The 14,314-nt window shown below is 45.7% G+C and overlaps 1 protein-coding gene and 1 pseudogene across 1 annotated transcript in view; one reads left to right on the top strand and one right to left on the bottom strand.

The window, feature by feature from the left end:
• Positions 1 to 449: 449 nt before the first annotated feature.
• LOC139324783 (thialysine N-epsilon-acetyltransferase-like) lies at positions 450 to 7,991 on the top strand (annotated as a pseudogene).
• A 3,908-nt stretch (positions 7,992 to 11,899) lies between these two features.
• The window catches only part of TNFSF12 (TNF superfamily member 12), a 43,316-nt gene continuing 40,901 nt past the window's right edge, over positions 11,900 to 14,314 (bottom strand). The window contains exon 15 of the mRNA XM_070954528.1: positions 11,900 to 12,472. Within this exon, the coding sequence (XP_070810629.1) occupies positions 12,363 to 12,472 (110 nt within the window). The 3' untranslated portion in view covers positions 11,900 to 12,362. The remainder of the gene's footprint in view (positions 12,473 to 14,314) is intronic.

Genomic DNA, 14,314 nt, shown 5'->3' with positions numbered 1-14,314 from the left:
GGCACAACTCCACTACCTAACTGAAGTTACAACTAACCAGGTTTGCATGCCATGGAAATTCTGATCTTGTGTCTTTAACTGACCCCTTGAAGGCGCGTGCCTTCAACTCATCACGCGGAAAGGATGACACCAGTGTCCGGAAGGGCAGGGTCCTCTCAAGTCCAGTGCCCACAAGGGGACTCTTGGCACTCTCCCAAGCATGACAGAGTCCGAAACGGAGCCGAGTGCGAAAGAGATCAGTGCCCAAGAATGTTAATTTGCAACAAGGAACAAGACGTCTGCAAGGCAGGGACAAAAAAAAATCTCTGTGTTAAAGATCAAGATGTGACTTCTGATCTCCTTCACATCAGGCCAGCTTCCTCCTCTGAGGGCCTCCCACCATCCGTGGTCATCGAGGGCATGCAACCGAGCGGAGAAAGCCGGCCGGCAATGGGGCCAAAGGGTCAGGCATGGGCTTTAAAGGACCAGCGTCCAGCGGAGGAACGACGGAGGTTCTTCAAGACGTCTCCTGACCACCATGAGCTTCCTTGTCCGTCCTTGGGCCAAAAAGGACGTTCGGGATGTGATGCGGCTGGTTAGGGTGAGAAGCTGGACGGTGTGGGGGCTGGGAAGGACAGAAGAGGGGGTCTCAAGGGGTCAGGAGGAAGGCGGTGGGCTGGGGATTGACCATAACTTTGGTTTTGATTGATTCGTTATGGGCCATGAATCCAATATGACCATCTAAAGGGGGCTTCTCAACCTTGGAGACTTTTAAGTTGGGTGAACTTCAACTCCCACAATTCCCCAGCCAGCAAGGTAGTTTCTGATAGTTGAAGTCCACCCAACTTAATGTCTCCAAGGTTGAAAAATACTGACCTACTTAGATGTTCTTCATGAAGATCTCTCTCCAACCTGGTCCTTCGTGTCTTCTAATGGTGTCTCCATCACCACTACACCTCAGTCCATCCACCTTCCCTCTGGTTGTCCTCTTCTCTTTCACCTTTCCCACCCTTATGGACTTCTCTAGAGATTGTATGGGTTGCCTTAATAGAAATTGATTGATTGATGATGACCATAAAGATAGTGTCAATCTTAACAACCTCCTAGATGAAGATCTGTCTCCACCCTGGTCCTTCAACTCTGCCTCCATCATCACTATAACTGAGTCCTTCCCCCTTGCTGCTGGTCCTCCTAATCTTCTCCTTCCTTCCAACTTTATGGATTTCTCAAGACAGCTGGGTCTTCCCATGGATTGATGTTCTTCCATCTGATCAGTTCTGATTGATCCCGTAGACGTTCTCTGTGAAGATCTGTCTCCAACCTGATCCTTCAGGTCTTCTAAGGGTGTCCCCCATCACACCTACACCCTAGTTCATCCACCTTCCTTCTGGGTTGTCTTCTTCTCTTCTCTTCCATCTGTCCCACCATTATGAACTTCTCTGGATAGGTTGCCTCATTAGAAATTAAATGATTGATTAATGTGATGTGATCAAAGCAATGCAATTCTTAGCAACCTCTTAGATGTTCTCCATGGAGATCTGTCTCCAACCTGATCCTTCGGGTCTTCTCATGGTGTCTCCATCACCACTACACCTCAGTCCATCCACCTTTCTTCTGGTTGTCCTCTTCTTCTCTTCCCTTCCACCTTTCCCACCATTATGGACTTCTCTTGAGGTTGGATGGCATACCTCAATAGAAATTGATTGATTGATGATGACATCAAGGCCATGTCAACTCTTTAACAACCTAGATGTTCTCCATGAAGACTTGTCTCCACCCTGGTCCTTCTGCTCTTCCAATGACGCCCCCATCTCCAGTAGGACTTGAGTTCCTCCACCTTCCTGGACATCCTCCCGCTTCTTCTCTTTCCTTCCACCTTTCCCAGTAAGGAGAACCTTGACTTTGGAGTGGATGGATGGAGTTGGGTGGGATGTGGAGAGCGAAGAACCCATCTTGGTCTTTCCCTACTGTTGGGGCAACTATAGGCAAAGAAGTGGTTTTCTGAAGTTGAGGATTGATGGAGAGGACAGAGAAATGGACTCTGTTTGGGAATCTCCTCGCTGGAGTGAGACCCCGGAGAAGAACCCAGAATGTTCTGGTCCACTCACGAGCATCTCCATCTTTTTCAGGAACTGGCGGTGTCTCACAACGCTCTCCACCAGGTGAGAACTTCTCCAGAAGGTAAGAAACACAAGCCAACATCTTCGTGATGCAACCAAAACTCAAAAAAAAAAGTGTTTAATGGAACCAAGGTCCTCTTCTTACGACCGTAACTTCCGTTTAGAGGAGCCTCCTTTCTAAATGGATGAAGTTGTGGGAGCTTCATCCCTTGAAGCTTTCAAGAAGAAGCCGAACTGCCATCTGTCAGAAATGGTGGGGGGGTCTCCTGCTTGGGTGGGAGGGGGGATGGACTAAATGACCTCCAAGATCCCTTCCGACTCTGTTCATCTGTTAAATTGTAATCTCCAAAACAGGTCCCGGCGATCCTTGGAGTCTCTCTCTTTCAATTAAAACTTTTTTTCTTAGTTGATCGAAATCTAAAATACAAAGATTTTGCCTCTTAATTCGTAAAAAAAAAAAAAAACCCTCCACAATCGGCAACTCCGATCTCCCAGCGAGCTTTTTCAAAATGGTGTGTGTGTGTTTTGTGTATCAGGGCTGCCATTTTTTTTCCCCCTGCCTTCCACTCCACTCTCGGAGAGATCAAACGGAAAACTTTGTTTAATCGCCAAACAAGCGGTTTAAACTTTAACCTGTTTTAACTTGATGAACTTGTCTGAACTTAACTAGGTGTCAGATTGGTCTAACCCAGAGGTCAGGAATCTACGGCTCTGGAGCCGCATATGGTCCTTTCACCCGTCTGCTGCGGCTCCCTGTCACTCAAAATATCCCGCCAATATGTGATACCCGCTGGCGTGTAATTTATTGAGCTTTTCAACCCCGATAGGCCAAGCACGGATAAATCCAAGAAAAGAAAAGTTTCAGAAGAAAACAGAACGTTTAATTCAACTACATATGCTACAGGGGTGGGTTCTAACCAGCTTTACTACCGCTTCTCTTTGTGTGCGCGCGTTGTGTGCGATAGCATCTTCGGTTGCGCGCGATCGCCGTGCGCATGCTCGCGAACCAAACTTGCGCTTTGCGCAAGCGCGTTGCGAATCTGCCCAGCTGCGGTGCGGCAATCCGCTCTGCCGCACCTCTCCGCTGGGCGAAAAAAAAGAAGAAATATAAGGTCGGTATAACGCCGGGGCGGGCGAGAGGGCCCAGCTCCCAAAGACAGAGAACCGGTTCGGTGACGTCATATCATCGCCGCTACCGGCTCTCACGAACCGGGAGGAACCCACCACTGATATGCTAGATTTTGTGGCCGCTCGAGAAATAGTCAGGCATCGGATGGGGTTTTGTGGCTCCCGGTGTTTTCTTTTCTGTGGGAAACGGGTCCAAATGGCTCTTTTGAGTGTTTAAAGTTGCAGACCCCTGGTCTAACAAGGGGCAACTTCAAATCTCAACCAACAAATGCTCTGTCAAAAAAAATCAAAACATAAAATACAAATTAGATGGACATGACCTTGTAGACGACCCTCACTCTGTCAAGGACCTTGGAGTACTCGTTTCTAAAGATTTAAGTGCCCGAGCCCACTGTAACAACATTGCCAAAGAGGCATTAAGAGTTGTTAACCTAATCTTGAGTAGCTTCTTCCCTGGTAATGTTGTACTACTAACTAGAGCGTACAAAACCTTTGCTAGACCAGTTCTTGAATACAGCTCGTCGGTCTGGAACCCGCACTGCGTATCGGACATAAATACAATCGAGAGAGTCCAGAGATATTTTACGAGAAGAATCCTCCATTCCTCTAACTGTAGTAAAATACCTTATGCCACCAGACTCCAAATTTTGGGTTTAGGCAACTTAGAACTACGCCGACTTCGGTCTGACCTAAGCGTAGTACATAAAATTATCTGCCACAATGTCCTTCCTGTCAACGACTACTTCAGCTTCAACCACAACAATACACGAGCAAACAATAGATACAAACTCCAGGTAAACCGCTCCAAACTCGATTGCAGAAAATACGACTTCGGTAACCGAGCGGTCAGTGCCTGGAATGCACTACCTGTCTCTGTAGTTTAATCCCAAAACCCCCCAAAACTTTAACCTTAAACTGTCTACTGTAGACTTCACCCCATTCCTAAGAGGTCTGTAAGGGGCGTGCATAAGTGCACCAGGTGCCTTCCGTCCCTGTCCTAATATTCCTTTTTACTTACTCTTTCCATGTATTCAAATTATGTTTATACGTTTACCTGTTATTTTATATATGCTTGACAAATAAACTTATGATTATGATTATTGTATGAACTTCCGCAGCTCTCCAAAAAGATGGGTTTGAAAAAGATGCCATCTTCAGGTATCTGGTGGCCGAGGTGCCCCCCGCACGGAAAAGCAAAGACGGTACGGCAAGAGATCAGGGGTCCCCTTGTTGGGGAGGGGGAAAGGGGGAAAGCACAGCCCTTGGGAGGGTGGGAAAGGGGGCTGCAGGGCCAGAGATGGACCATGGGAATCGAGGATGAAGGAGAAGGCAACCCTCAAAAATATATGTTATACATCAACATTGTTGGGTCAGTTACGGTGCCCGAGCAAATGGAAGAATGTGCCAATTTGGTCTAGTGATTAAGGTGCCAGGCTGGAAACCAGGAGATTGTGAGTTCTAGATCGATCCAAAGGACTGAAAGCTGGCTGGGTGACTTTGGGCCAATCATCAGGAGGTTGTGAGTTCTAGTTCCGCTTTAGGCATGAAAGACAGCTGGGTGACTTTGGGCCAATTGCCCAGGCGATGGTGAGTTCTAGCCCCGCTTTAGGCATGAAAACCGGCTGGGTGACTTTGGGCCTGTCCCTCTCTCTCAACCCAACCTACCTCACAGGATTGTTGCTGTGAGGAAAATAGGAAGAGGAAAGAGTCATAGGTATATTCACTGCTTCAACTTACTTGTAAAAACAAAAAAAAAAAAGGCGGGCAATGAATGAATGGATGAATGAATGAATGAATGAATGAATGTCCGACCAGATAGATAGACAGACAGACAGATAGATAGACAGATAGATAGATAGATAGATGATATAGAAGAGAGAGATGATGGATGGATGGATGGATGGATGGGTGAGTGGGTGGGTAGGTAGGTAGGTAAGTAGGTAGATAGATAGATAGATAGATAGATAGATAGATAGATAGATAGATAGATAGATAGAATAGGTGCCCCCTTCCAGGCCCCTTATGACTCCATCCTGGCCCAAAATTCTATTCTATTCTATTCTATTCTATTCTATTCTATTCTATTCTATTCTATTCTATTCTACTGTCTTCCCCCTCCTCTCTCTCTCTTTCTTCTCTCTCTCTCTTCTCTTTTCTTTTCTCTTCTCCCCTCCATTCCATTCCTGAATTCAATTCAATTCTATATTCTATTCTATTCTATTCTATTCTATTCCTCTCTCCCCCTCCTCTCTCTTTCTCTTTCTTCTCTCTCTCTCTTCTCTTCTCTTTTCTTTTCTCTTCTCCCCTCCATTCCATTCCTGAATTCAATTCAATTCTATATTCTATTCTATTCTATTCTATTCTATTCTATTCTATTCTATTCTATTCTATTCTATTGCTCTCTCCCCCCTCCTCTCTCTCTTTCTTCTCTCTCTCTTCTCTTTTCTTTTCTCTTCTCCCCTCCATTCCATTCCTGAATTCAATTCAATTCTATATTCTATTCTATTCTATTCTATTCTATTCTATTCTATTCTATTCTATTCTATTCTATTCTATTCTATTCTGTTCTGTTCTGTTCTGTTCTGTTCCTCTCTCCCCCCTCCTCTCTCTCTCTCTTTCTTCTCTCTCTCTCTTCTCTTTTCTTTTCTCTTCTCCTCTCCATTCCATTCCTGAATTCAATTCTATTCTATTCTATTCTATTCTATTCTATTCTATTCTATTCTATTCTATTCTATTCTATTCTATTCTATTCTACTCTACCAAAACCCTTGAACTGTTTCACAACCTGGTTCTCAGAGACCTTAATGCATCGCCACGAAGAACCAAGAAAATTCTTGCAACGGGCCACAGCGAGAAACGTACGTGAAATTCACTGCCCGCCCCGTGAATGACGATGCCAACGCATCCGTCGTCCCCCTCTGCAGAATTCAGGTTGATCCTTTCTTTCAGTCTCCTCGTCGTTGACTCTTTTTGCTGCTCCTTTTTCGTTGCAGGACACACCATTGTCGGCTATCAATTCCACTACCTGACCTACTGCACCTGGGACGGCCCGGTTCTCTTCGGCGAAGATCTCTACGTGATGCCAGAATTCAGAGGTAGCGGAGAAATTCGGGGCGAACCCTGACCCTAATAAAGCAGGATCTCTCGACGAAAAGGGAGAACCCCGAGAGCCGTCTTACATTCCTAGTTATAGGAAACACAACAAAGAAAAAAACCGAATGAGGAGAGTTGGTTGGGCAAGATAAGAGTAATCCCTCCTTTGCATCGCAAATCAACCACAAACTTTGTTTGAAGTTACATACCCAGATGCCAGTTGGTTGCGAGGAATAAACTTTTTTTTTTTCTTCTCCGGAGAATCAGTCTCCACACCTCCTTCTGTAAATGATCTTTTCAGTTTAGGAATGTTAAAAGCCGGCTAATCGATCCGTACCACCACGGCATCAAAGTCTTCCCTATATTCCAAGCTCCAATGAAGCTCTACGTTATTTTAAAAGAGAAAAAAATAAGTTAAATTAAAGTACAAAATAATTGTGTTGGTTAAAAAATTACAAAGTCCATGTCATGTGCCCCTCAATTCTTCTTTTGAAATAAAATATTAAATTGATCTTTCTCTCTCTCTCTTTCTCCCCTTTTTCTCTCTCTTCCTCTTTTCTCTCTCTCTTCTCTTTCTCTCTCTCTCCTTCTCTTTCTCTCTCCCTCTCTTTCTTCTCTCTCTTTCTCTCTCTTCTCTCTCTCTTTCTCTCTCTTCCTCTCCCCCTCCTCTCTCTTTCTCCCTTTCTTTCTCTTACTTCTCTCTTTCTCCCCGTCTTTCTCTCTCTTTCTTCTCTTCTCTCTCTCTCTCTTTCTCTCCCCCTCTCTCTCCCCTCCTCTCTCTTTCTCCTTCCCTCCCCCTCTTTCTTCTCTCTTTCTCTTTTCTCTCTTTCTCTCTCCCCTACTTTCTCTTTCTCCCACCCTCCCTCTTTCTTCTCTCTCCCTTTCTCCCTCCCTCTCTTTCTCTCTTTCTTCTCTCTCTCTTTCTTCTCTCCCCCTCCTTTCTCCACCCTCTTTCTCTCTCCCCCTCTCTCTCCCCTCCTCTCCCTTTCTCCCTCCCTCCCTCTCTCTTTCTCTCTCTCTCTCCCCCTCTCTCTCCCCTCCTTTCTCTTTCCTTTTCTCTCTCCCTCCCTCCCTCTCTTTCTCTCTCTCCCCCTCGCTCTCCCCTTTCTCTTTCTCCCACCCTCCCTCTCTTTCTTCTCTCTCCCTTTCTCCCTCCCTCTCTCTCTTTCTTCTCTCTTTCTCTCTCTCTTTCTCCCCCTCCTCTCTCTTTTTCTCCCTCCCTCTCTCTTTCTTCTCTCTTTCTTCTCTCTCTCTCTCTTTCTTTCTTTCTTTCTCTCTCTCTCTCTTCACTCCCCCTTTTCTTCTTGGCCAGGGAGAGGAGTTGGCACCGCCTTGCTGAACCGAGCAGCCAAGGTAAGACCCATTGGGGAGCAGTCTAGCCAGCAAGTCTTCCCCTAATCCAGTCCATGGGCCCCTAAGGGCCTGTCCAGAATCAAACAAACCTGGTTTTTAACCTTTTATCCCCAGATCACCCTGGAAAAAGGATGCTCCCAATTCCGGTTCGTCTCACCCCAGAAGCATCAGGCCACGACCGATTTCTTCCGCAAGAGAGGAGCCGTGGACGTCACCATCCGTGATAACTGGCACGTCTTCCGGATTGACAGGGACCCCCTTGTGAAGCTGCTGGAGGAAGCAGCAGCCAAGCCGAACCCCGTTTCTTCACAGCTCTAGACACCCCCCCCCACACACACACCACTTCCAATTCTACACAAATTTGCTATGGAAGAAGGAATTGAGAAGACATCCTTTCGGGCAGACAGAGTCAGCTTTATTATTGCAATAAGGTTCAGACAGGTATTGCTACCTAAAGAATCTGAGCAAAGTAATGAACATGAGAGTCCAACTTTATAAGCGTCAAACAAAGGATTCTGTTAACTCAGCAATTCATATGGTCATATACATTTGTCATTTTTAATTGACACTTCCTAATTTCTGTTTCATTTTATTCTCTGCCAACATTCATAATTCTTCATGTAGATTACTGAAGCATAGATTCAAATTATCTCTTGTTGATACAAAAATATGGTCATCCTTGTCTCTCTTACCTTTAAAGTGTAAATCACCAAAATGCTTGTATCTCTGACAACTGAGGGGCCTCTCCTCCCTGGTTCTACATCAAAGAAGGAATGTGTCTGCCTTTTATTTCAACTGGATACATTTGCAAGCACAATTTCTCTTCTACAATACTATGAACAAAGAGGGCCCTTCAGTGATCATCTAGCTGGACCCGCTTTTCCTACTTTAAATTAGTCAGTACAATTCCAAAGGAACGACTCGGGGACCCCCCCACCTCTCCCCTACCCATTCACCAGTTGGGGGGGAAGATACTTTTTCCCCCTCTTGTTCCTTTCTGGAATGCCGAAGTTTGGCCCTCCCCCATCTCCTTCCAAAAGAATACAGAATGCAGACTATAGAATGAAGAACACAAATTACGGAATGCAGAATGAAGCATGCAGAGTATAGAATGCAAAATACAGACGATAGAATGCAGAATGCACATGCAGAATGAAGAATATAGAATGCAGAATGCAGAACGCAACATACAGAATGCAGAATGCAAAATATAGAATGCAGAATATAGAATACAAATGCAGAATATAGAATGTAGAATATAGAATGTAGAATGCAAATGCAGAATGCAGAACGCAAATATAGAATGAATGAAGAATGCAGAATGCAGAATGTAGGATTGAGGGTGCAGAATGCAGAATGTAGAATATAGAATGTAGAATATAGAAGGCAAATACAGAAAGAAGAATGCAGAATGCAAAATATAGAATGCAGAATGCAAAATATGGAATGCAGAATGCAGAATATAGACTGCAGAATATAGAATGTAGAATATAGAATATAGAATGCAGAATGCAGAATGCAGAATATAGAATGCAGAATATAGAATGCAGAATGCAGAATATAGAATGTAGAATGCAGAATGTAGAATATAGAATATAGAATATAGAATATAGAATATAGAATATAGAATATAGAATGCAGAATGCAGAATGCAGAATGCAGAATGCAGAATGTAGAATGTAGAATATAGAATATAGAATATAGAATGCAGAATGCAGAATATAGAATGCAGAATGCAGAATGTAGAATGTAGAATGCAGAATGCAGAATATAGAATGCAGAATGCAGAATATAGAATGCAGAATGCAAATACAGAATGAAGAATGCAGGATTGAGAATGCAGAATTACAACCGACTTGAAAGGGACCTTGGAGGTCTTCTAGTCCAACCCCGTGCTCGAGGACAAAATAAAAGCTAAGGAAGGGCTCTTTTATAGCTACCCTTTTCCTCTCTCTCTCTCTCTCTCCCCCCTTGGTGTGGTTGAAACTCTGCAAGCACCCCCCTGCCCAGCAGGATTTGAAAACGACGGAAAGGGAACCGGAAAAGGGGAAAGGCCTGGGCTCCTTGGCAGCTTCAAAAACCAGGGTGCAAATTCTTCCGTTCACGCTCTCTCAGCCTGAAGCCACGCTTGCTCGAACGAGGACTTAAATTTGCAAGCCTAAGAAGGCAAGGGGATGGGAGATCTGGGATGCCTGTCCCGGAAAGGCTCAGGGGTCTTCTGGGGAGCCCTAGGGGCAGCTGAGCACCGGGGCCTGGATTTCCACGGGATTACAACGGTTTCCATTGGCCAAGGTCTCGTTCCCCTGGGATGGGCTGGAATAACTCCCAGTATTTGCAATCAGTCTGGGATTCAAGAGGATTAAACTGAGATTAAGCCAGGAAAGAAACTGGCTAGAGAGTTGGGGAGCTGGGACTGCAAATCTGAACCCACCATCCCCTCCAGTCCCAGAAAAAGCTCTCGGATTTAAGGTTTAATCTGGATTTAGAATCTACCAAACCAGGGTTGCAAAACCCCAAGGTCACCACTAGGAGGCAGCCCACAGATACAGCTATTTTTTTCCCCCCGTCCTTTGGCGCCTTCTGGTGGCTGCCCCGATTGCTGCACCTCTCAAATCTGTTTTTTGGCTTTGGATTCGTGCTTGACGTGGGGAAGTATTAAAAAAAAGAATTTAAGAAACTCTTTTTTAAAAAAAAAATAATAATAATCTCAAATTTTATTGTCCGGGAAATTTAAGACTGAACCGAAGACAATTTAAGAAAGGAGATTGCTGCCTGCGTTGCAGTTCCCGCCCGTTTAATTACAGCTAGTGGTGGGTTTTATATTTTGTTACCACTGATTACCATGTCAAAATTGTGGGTTTGTGTTTGTGGCTCACACATTTTTTCCCCAGGGGGGGAAAAAAATAGAATAGAGAAACTGAACCCGAAAGCTCCACCTAGCCTTAAAGAAAGAAAGTGAGTCTATCTATACGATTCCTACCTCTATGTTATTGTTACGCTGCTGGCTTCCTCTGTGCTTGTCCCTTTTTTCGGCTTGAATCTCGCGAGATCTAAGCGACTTCACGCGAGATGTCTCAGCAGGAGGATAACAAAGAGCTAATAATGCAGACCTGTTTTCTACTTCCGGCAGTGTTTTTGCAGTGCCAAGCTGCAAAATTCGGATTTTTCTGAATTATTCCCACTCATTTTGTGTGTTGAATCCTGCCATTCCTCTTCAAATCACCCCACAGAAGCCCCCGAATGAAAGCCCCACTGATTTCCACCCTCTGTGCCCAAAACGCGCAGTCTGTTTTAAAAAAAACTTTTTATTTTTATTTTTAAAAAGTGCTTTTTTCCCCCTACCCCTTCAAAAAAAAAAAAAAAAGGTTCTCCACAATCTTTTGCCCAAAAGGGCAAAAATACATTTTTCTAATTAAAATGCAACGGTTGCAAATGGCAAATAAGAAAGATCTTGGAATCCTTGCAAGATTTTATGCATTGCGATTGTAAAACGACATCAAATATTTGGCATGTTTTTTCCCCTGGTAAAAGAGGGGTATCAAACCAAGATTGAATTTGGAAGAAAGGTTTAAACCAGGGGATAACAATGCCTCTGCTGCTTTTGCAGGTAGTCCTCGATTTACGACGGCAACCGAGACCAGAATTTCCATTGCTAAGCAAGGCGGTCCCTAAGTGAGTCGCCCCAGATTTGATACCGTGGTTGTTAAGTGAATTGGAGTCGTTAAGCGAATCCGGCTTCCCGCATTGTCAGAAGGCAGCACGGGAAGGTCGTAAAAGGGGGAAATCAAGTGACCCCGGGACGCGGCCACCGTCATAAATACACGCCAGCTGCCAAGCGCCCAAATTTTGATCATGGAACCACAAGGATTCTGTGATCGTTGTAAGTGTGAGGAGCGGTCGTAAGATCCTTTTTTCAGTGCTTGTTGTAACTCGGGTCACTAAACCAACGGTCATAAATTGAGGACTATCTGAATTTCATCCGTCTTGTGTCCCGCTTCAGAGAAAAGGAGGGATTCAGCAAATTGGAGTTATGTAAGTGTTTGTCAAACATGGCCGCTTTAAGACTTGTGGACTTCAACTCCCAGAATTCCCCAGCAGGGAAAAGTTTCCCAGAATTCAGCACGGATAGGATAAGAACAAAGGCAGCTAGAACTACCTTTATTGCAATTTTTTACCATCTTTCTTAATAGATGGTGGGTATGCGGTAAACATAATATATCTTGATATTCAGCAAAGTGGAAAAAAAAAAGAACTGGCTGGGGAATTCTGGGAGTTGAAGTCCACATGTCTTAAAGCGGCCAATTTGAGAAAAACTGGGCTAGATCTCTCGGATCCTGGACATTTGCAAAATATCATTCCAAAAGGCAAGAAAATATTGGTTGCAACTTCGATCTTGCTGGATCCAAACTCAAAGAGCAGATTCTAAGGATCTCCCAGCTGAAGGATCTCCAAAGGAGTCCCGGAAATCTAAGCCAGGGTGGGCTCCGTTTGTCCGCCCCGCTTTTCTGCAGGAAATCTCAGCCACCGTCATCTTGAATCGGTCTCTTTCCTGCATCCGAGCATCCCGGCTGTGTCAAGTCTACCTCACCCCGAACCGCAATCCGCAATGAAGGAGACACTTCTGGATTGAGAACCCCGTGATTTGTGGGGATCTTTCTCAGAGGTGGGACGGGGGTCTGCAAAGATGATCTACAAACGGAGAACGCCCAGGAAAGTCCCATGGGTGGAGATGTCGAAGGAGGCGTTGAAACGGGGGATGCGCAGACTCAGACGGTCTCCCTGCTGCAGGTGGAAAACCCCTAGAAGTAGGAAAAAGGGGGTTCAGACAAAGGGACCCACATTTAACAAAACCGCCAGCCCAGCTACAGGTCGCATCAATGGCCCCTGTGGGCTGGGGACATGTGCAGTGGTGGGATTCAGCCGGTTCGTGCCGGTTTGCACCGGTTCGGGAAAACCGGTAGTTAACTTTCTGAGCGGTTTGGCGAACCGGCTGTTGGAAGAAATCTCCTTCCAACAGCCTTTTGTTTTTCCCACTTTACGGGGTTAATCCTGTCAGGAAGGCAGAAAGGAGGCCTTCTGGTGTGCCTGTGTTTGTTGTTTCTAGCCTGCTTAAATGTGTTCCGAAACTGGCTCTGAGTTAAGCCTTGTTACATTGTAACAGCTGTTAATGGTTCTTGGCAGAACGCCCAGACTTTCTATAGCCTGAGCTTCTCTGGAGTTATTTTTCCTTTGCTGGTACTTTTATTCCACTGAACACGTGCCACGTTTGGAGAAAACGGGTTTCCCATCTCCTGCCCATCTAAATGCGAGTTTCTTCCCTCAACTCTCCGGCTAAGCTCAATTCACTTTCTGAGCCACGGAAGAAGGAGAAAGACACGCGTGGCCCCTGCCGTTCACAACTCGGGGACCCCCATCTCTGCTGCAAAGCCATTCCCACAACTCCCTACAGCAGACTTCCTACACGGGAGGCTTTTAACAAAAAGATTGGACAATCATTTGTCTGGAACGGTATAGGGCAGTGATGCCTAACCTTTTTTCCATTGCATGCCAAAAATGGAGGTAGCGCGGGGGGGGGGGGCGGTCGTGCGCACGCGTGCCCATACCCATAATTCTATGCGCCCCACCCCCCCATGCATGCGTGTGTGAACCCCCCCTCACTCCACTGCTTTTGGCACGCGATGGCACAGTGGGCCCGGGAGACCCGTTTTTTTCTCTCCTCAGGCTCCAGAGTCTTTCTAGGAGCCTGGGGAGGGCGAAAACAGCCTTCCCCAGGCTTCCTCCTGGAGGCCCTCTGGAGGCCGGAAACAGCCCGTTTGCTGACTTCCAATGGGACCGGAAGGCCCGTTTTTTGCTTTCCCCAGGCTCCAGAGCCTTTCTAGGAGCCTGGGGAGGGCGAAAACGGCCTCCTCTCCCCGCAGGGGACTTCCGGAGGCTGGAAACAGCCTGTTTGCTGACTTCCAGTGGGGCCCAGAAGGCCTGAAAATCAGTTGGCCGGTGCGCACATGCGCACTGGAGCTGAGCTCGTGTGCCCACCGATATGGCTCCACATGCCACCTGTGGCACGCATACCATAGGTTCGCCATCACGGGTATAGGGTTTCCTGCCTGAGCAGGGGGTCGGACTAGAAGACCTCCAAGGTCCCTTCCAACTCTGTTTTATGACTTTAAAAAAATATTTCAAACCCTTTGCAAAGAAAGGAAGTTGGCCGCGCTGAGCTACCTCCTCACAATGGATTAATAAGGGGTGGATTAAGAAATGGGGAATGGACCCCCAATGGTATCCCACTCCTGACACCAAGAAACCACCTGGGTGAGAGTCCTTTCCCCCAAAACCAGTGTTTTGCAACCTTGGCCCCTTTAAGAGGCGTGGACTTCAACTCCCAGAATTCCCCAGCCAGCACTATAGTTTCCTACTTAATTGTCAGTCCGTCTAGCCCAGCTCTAACGTCTATTAATTTAACTTGTTACGGGTTCTTTTTATTATTTTTAAATTATTATTATTTTCACTTCAAGGTATATTACATCGACCGCATTCCCACTATCTACTAAGAAAGTTACCCAATCCCAAAAAAAAAAAAAATGCAATGAAGGTAGTCACATTTGTTATGAAACTTTTGCCGGCTGGGGAATTCTGGGAGTTGA

Source organism: Pituophis catenifer, unplaced genomic scaffold, assembly GCF_029215685.1.
Source record: "Pituophis catenifer annectens isolate HBS135680 unplaced genomic scaffold, rPitCat1.0.hap2 SCAF_15, whole genome shotgun sequence".
NCBI classification, from domain to species: Eukaryota; Metazoa; Chordata; class Lepidosauria; order Squamata; family Colubridae; genus Pituophis; species Pituophis catenifer.
The sequence above is the reverse complement of the archived record's forward strand: the minus strand, read 5'-3'. Positions and strand labels throughout refer to the sequence as shown.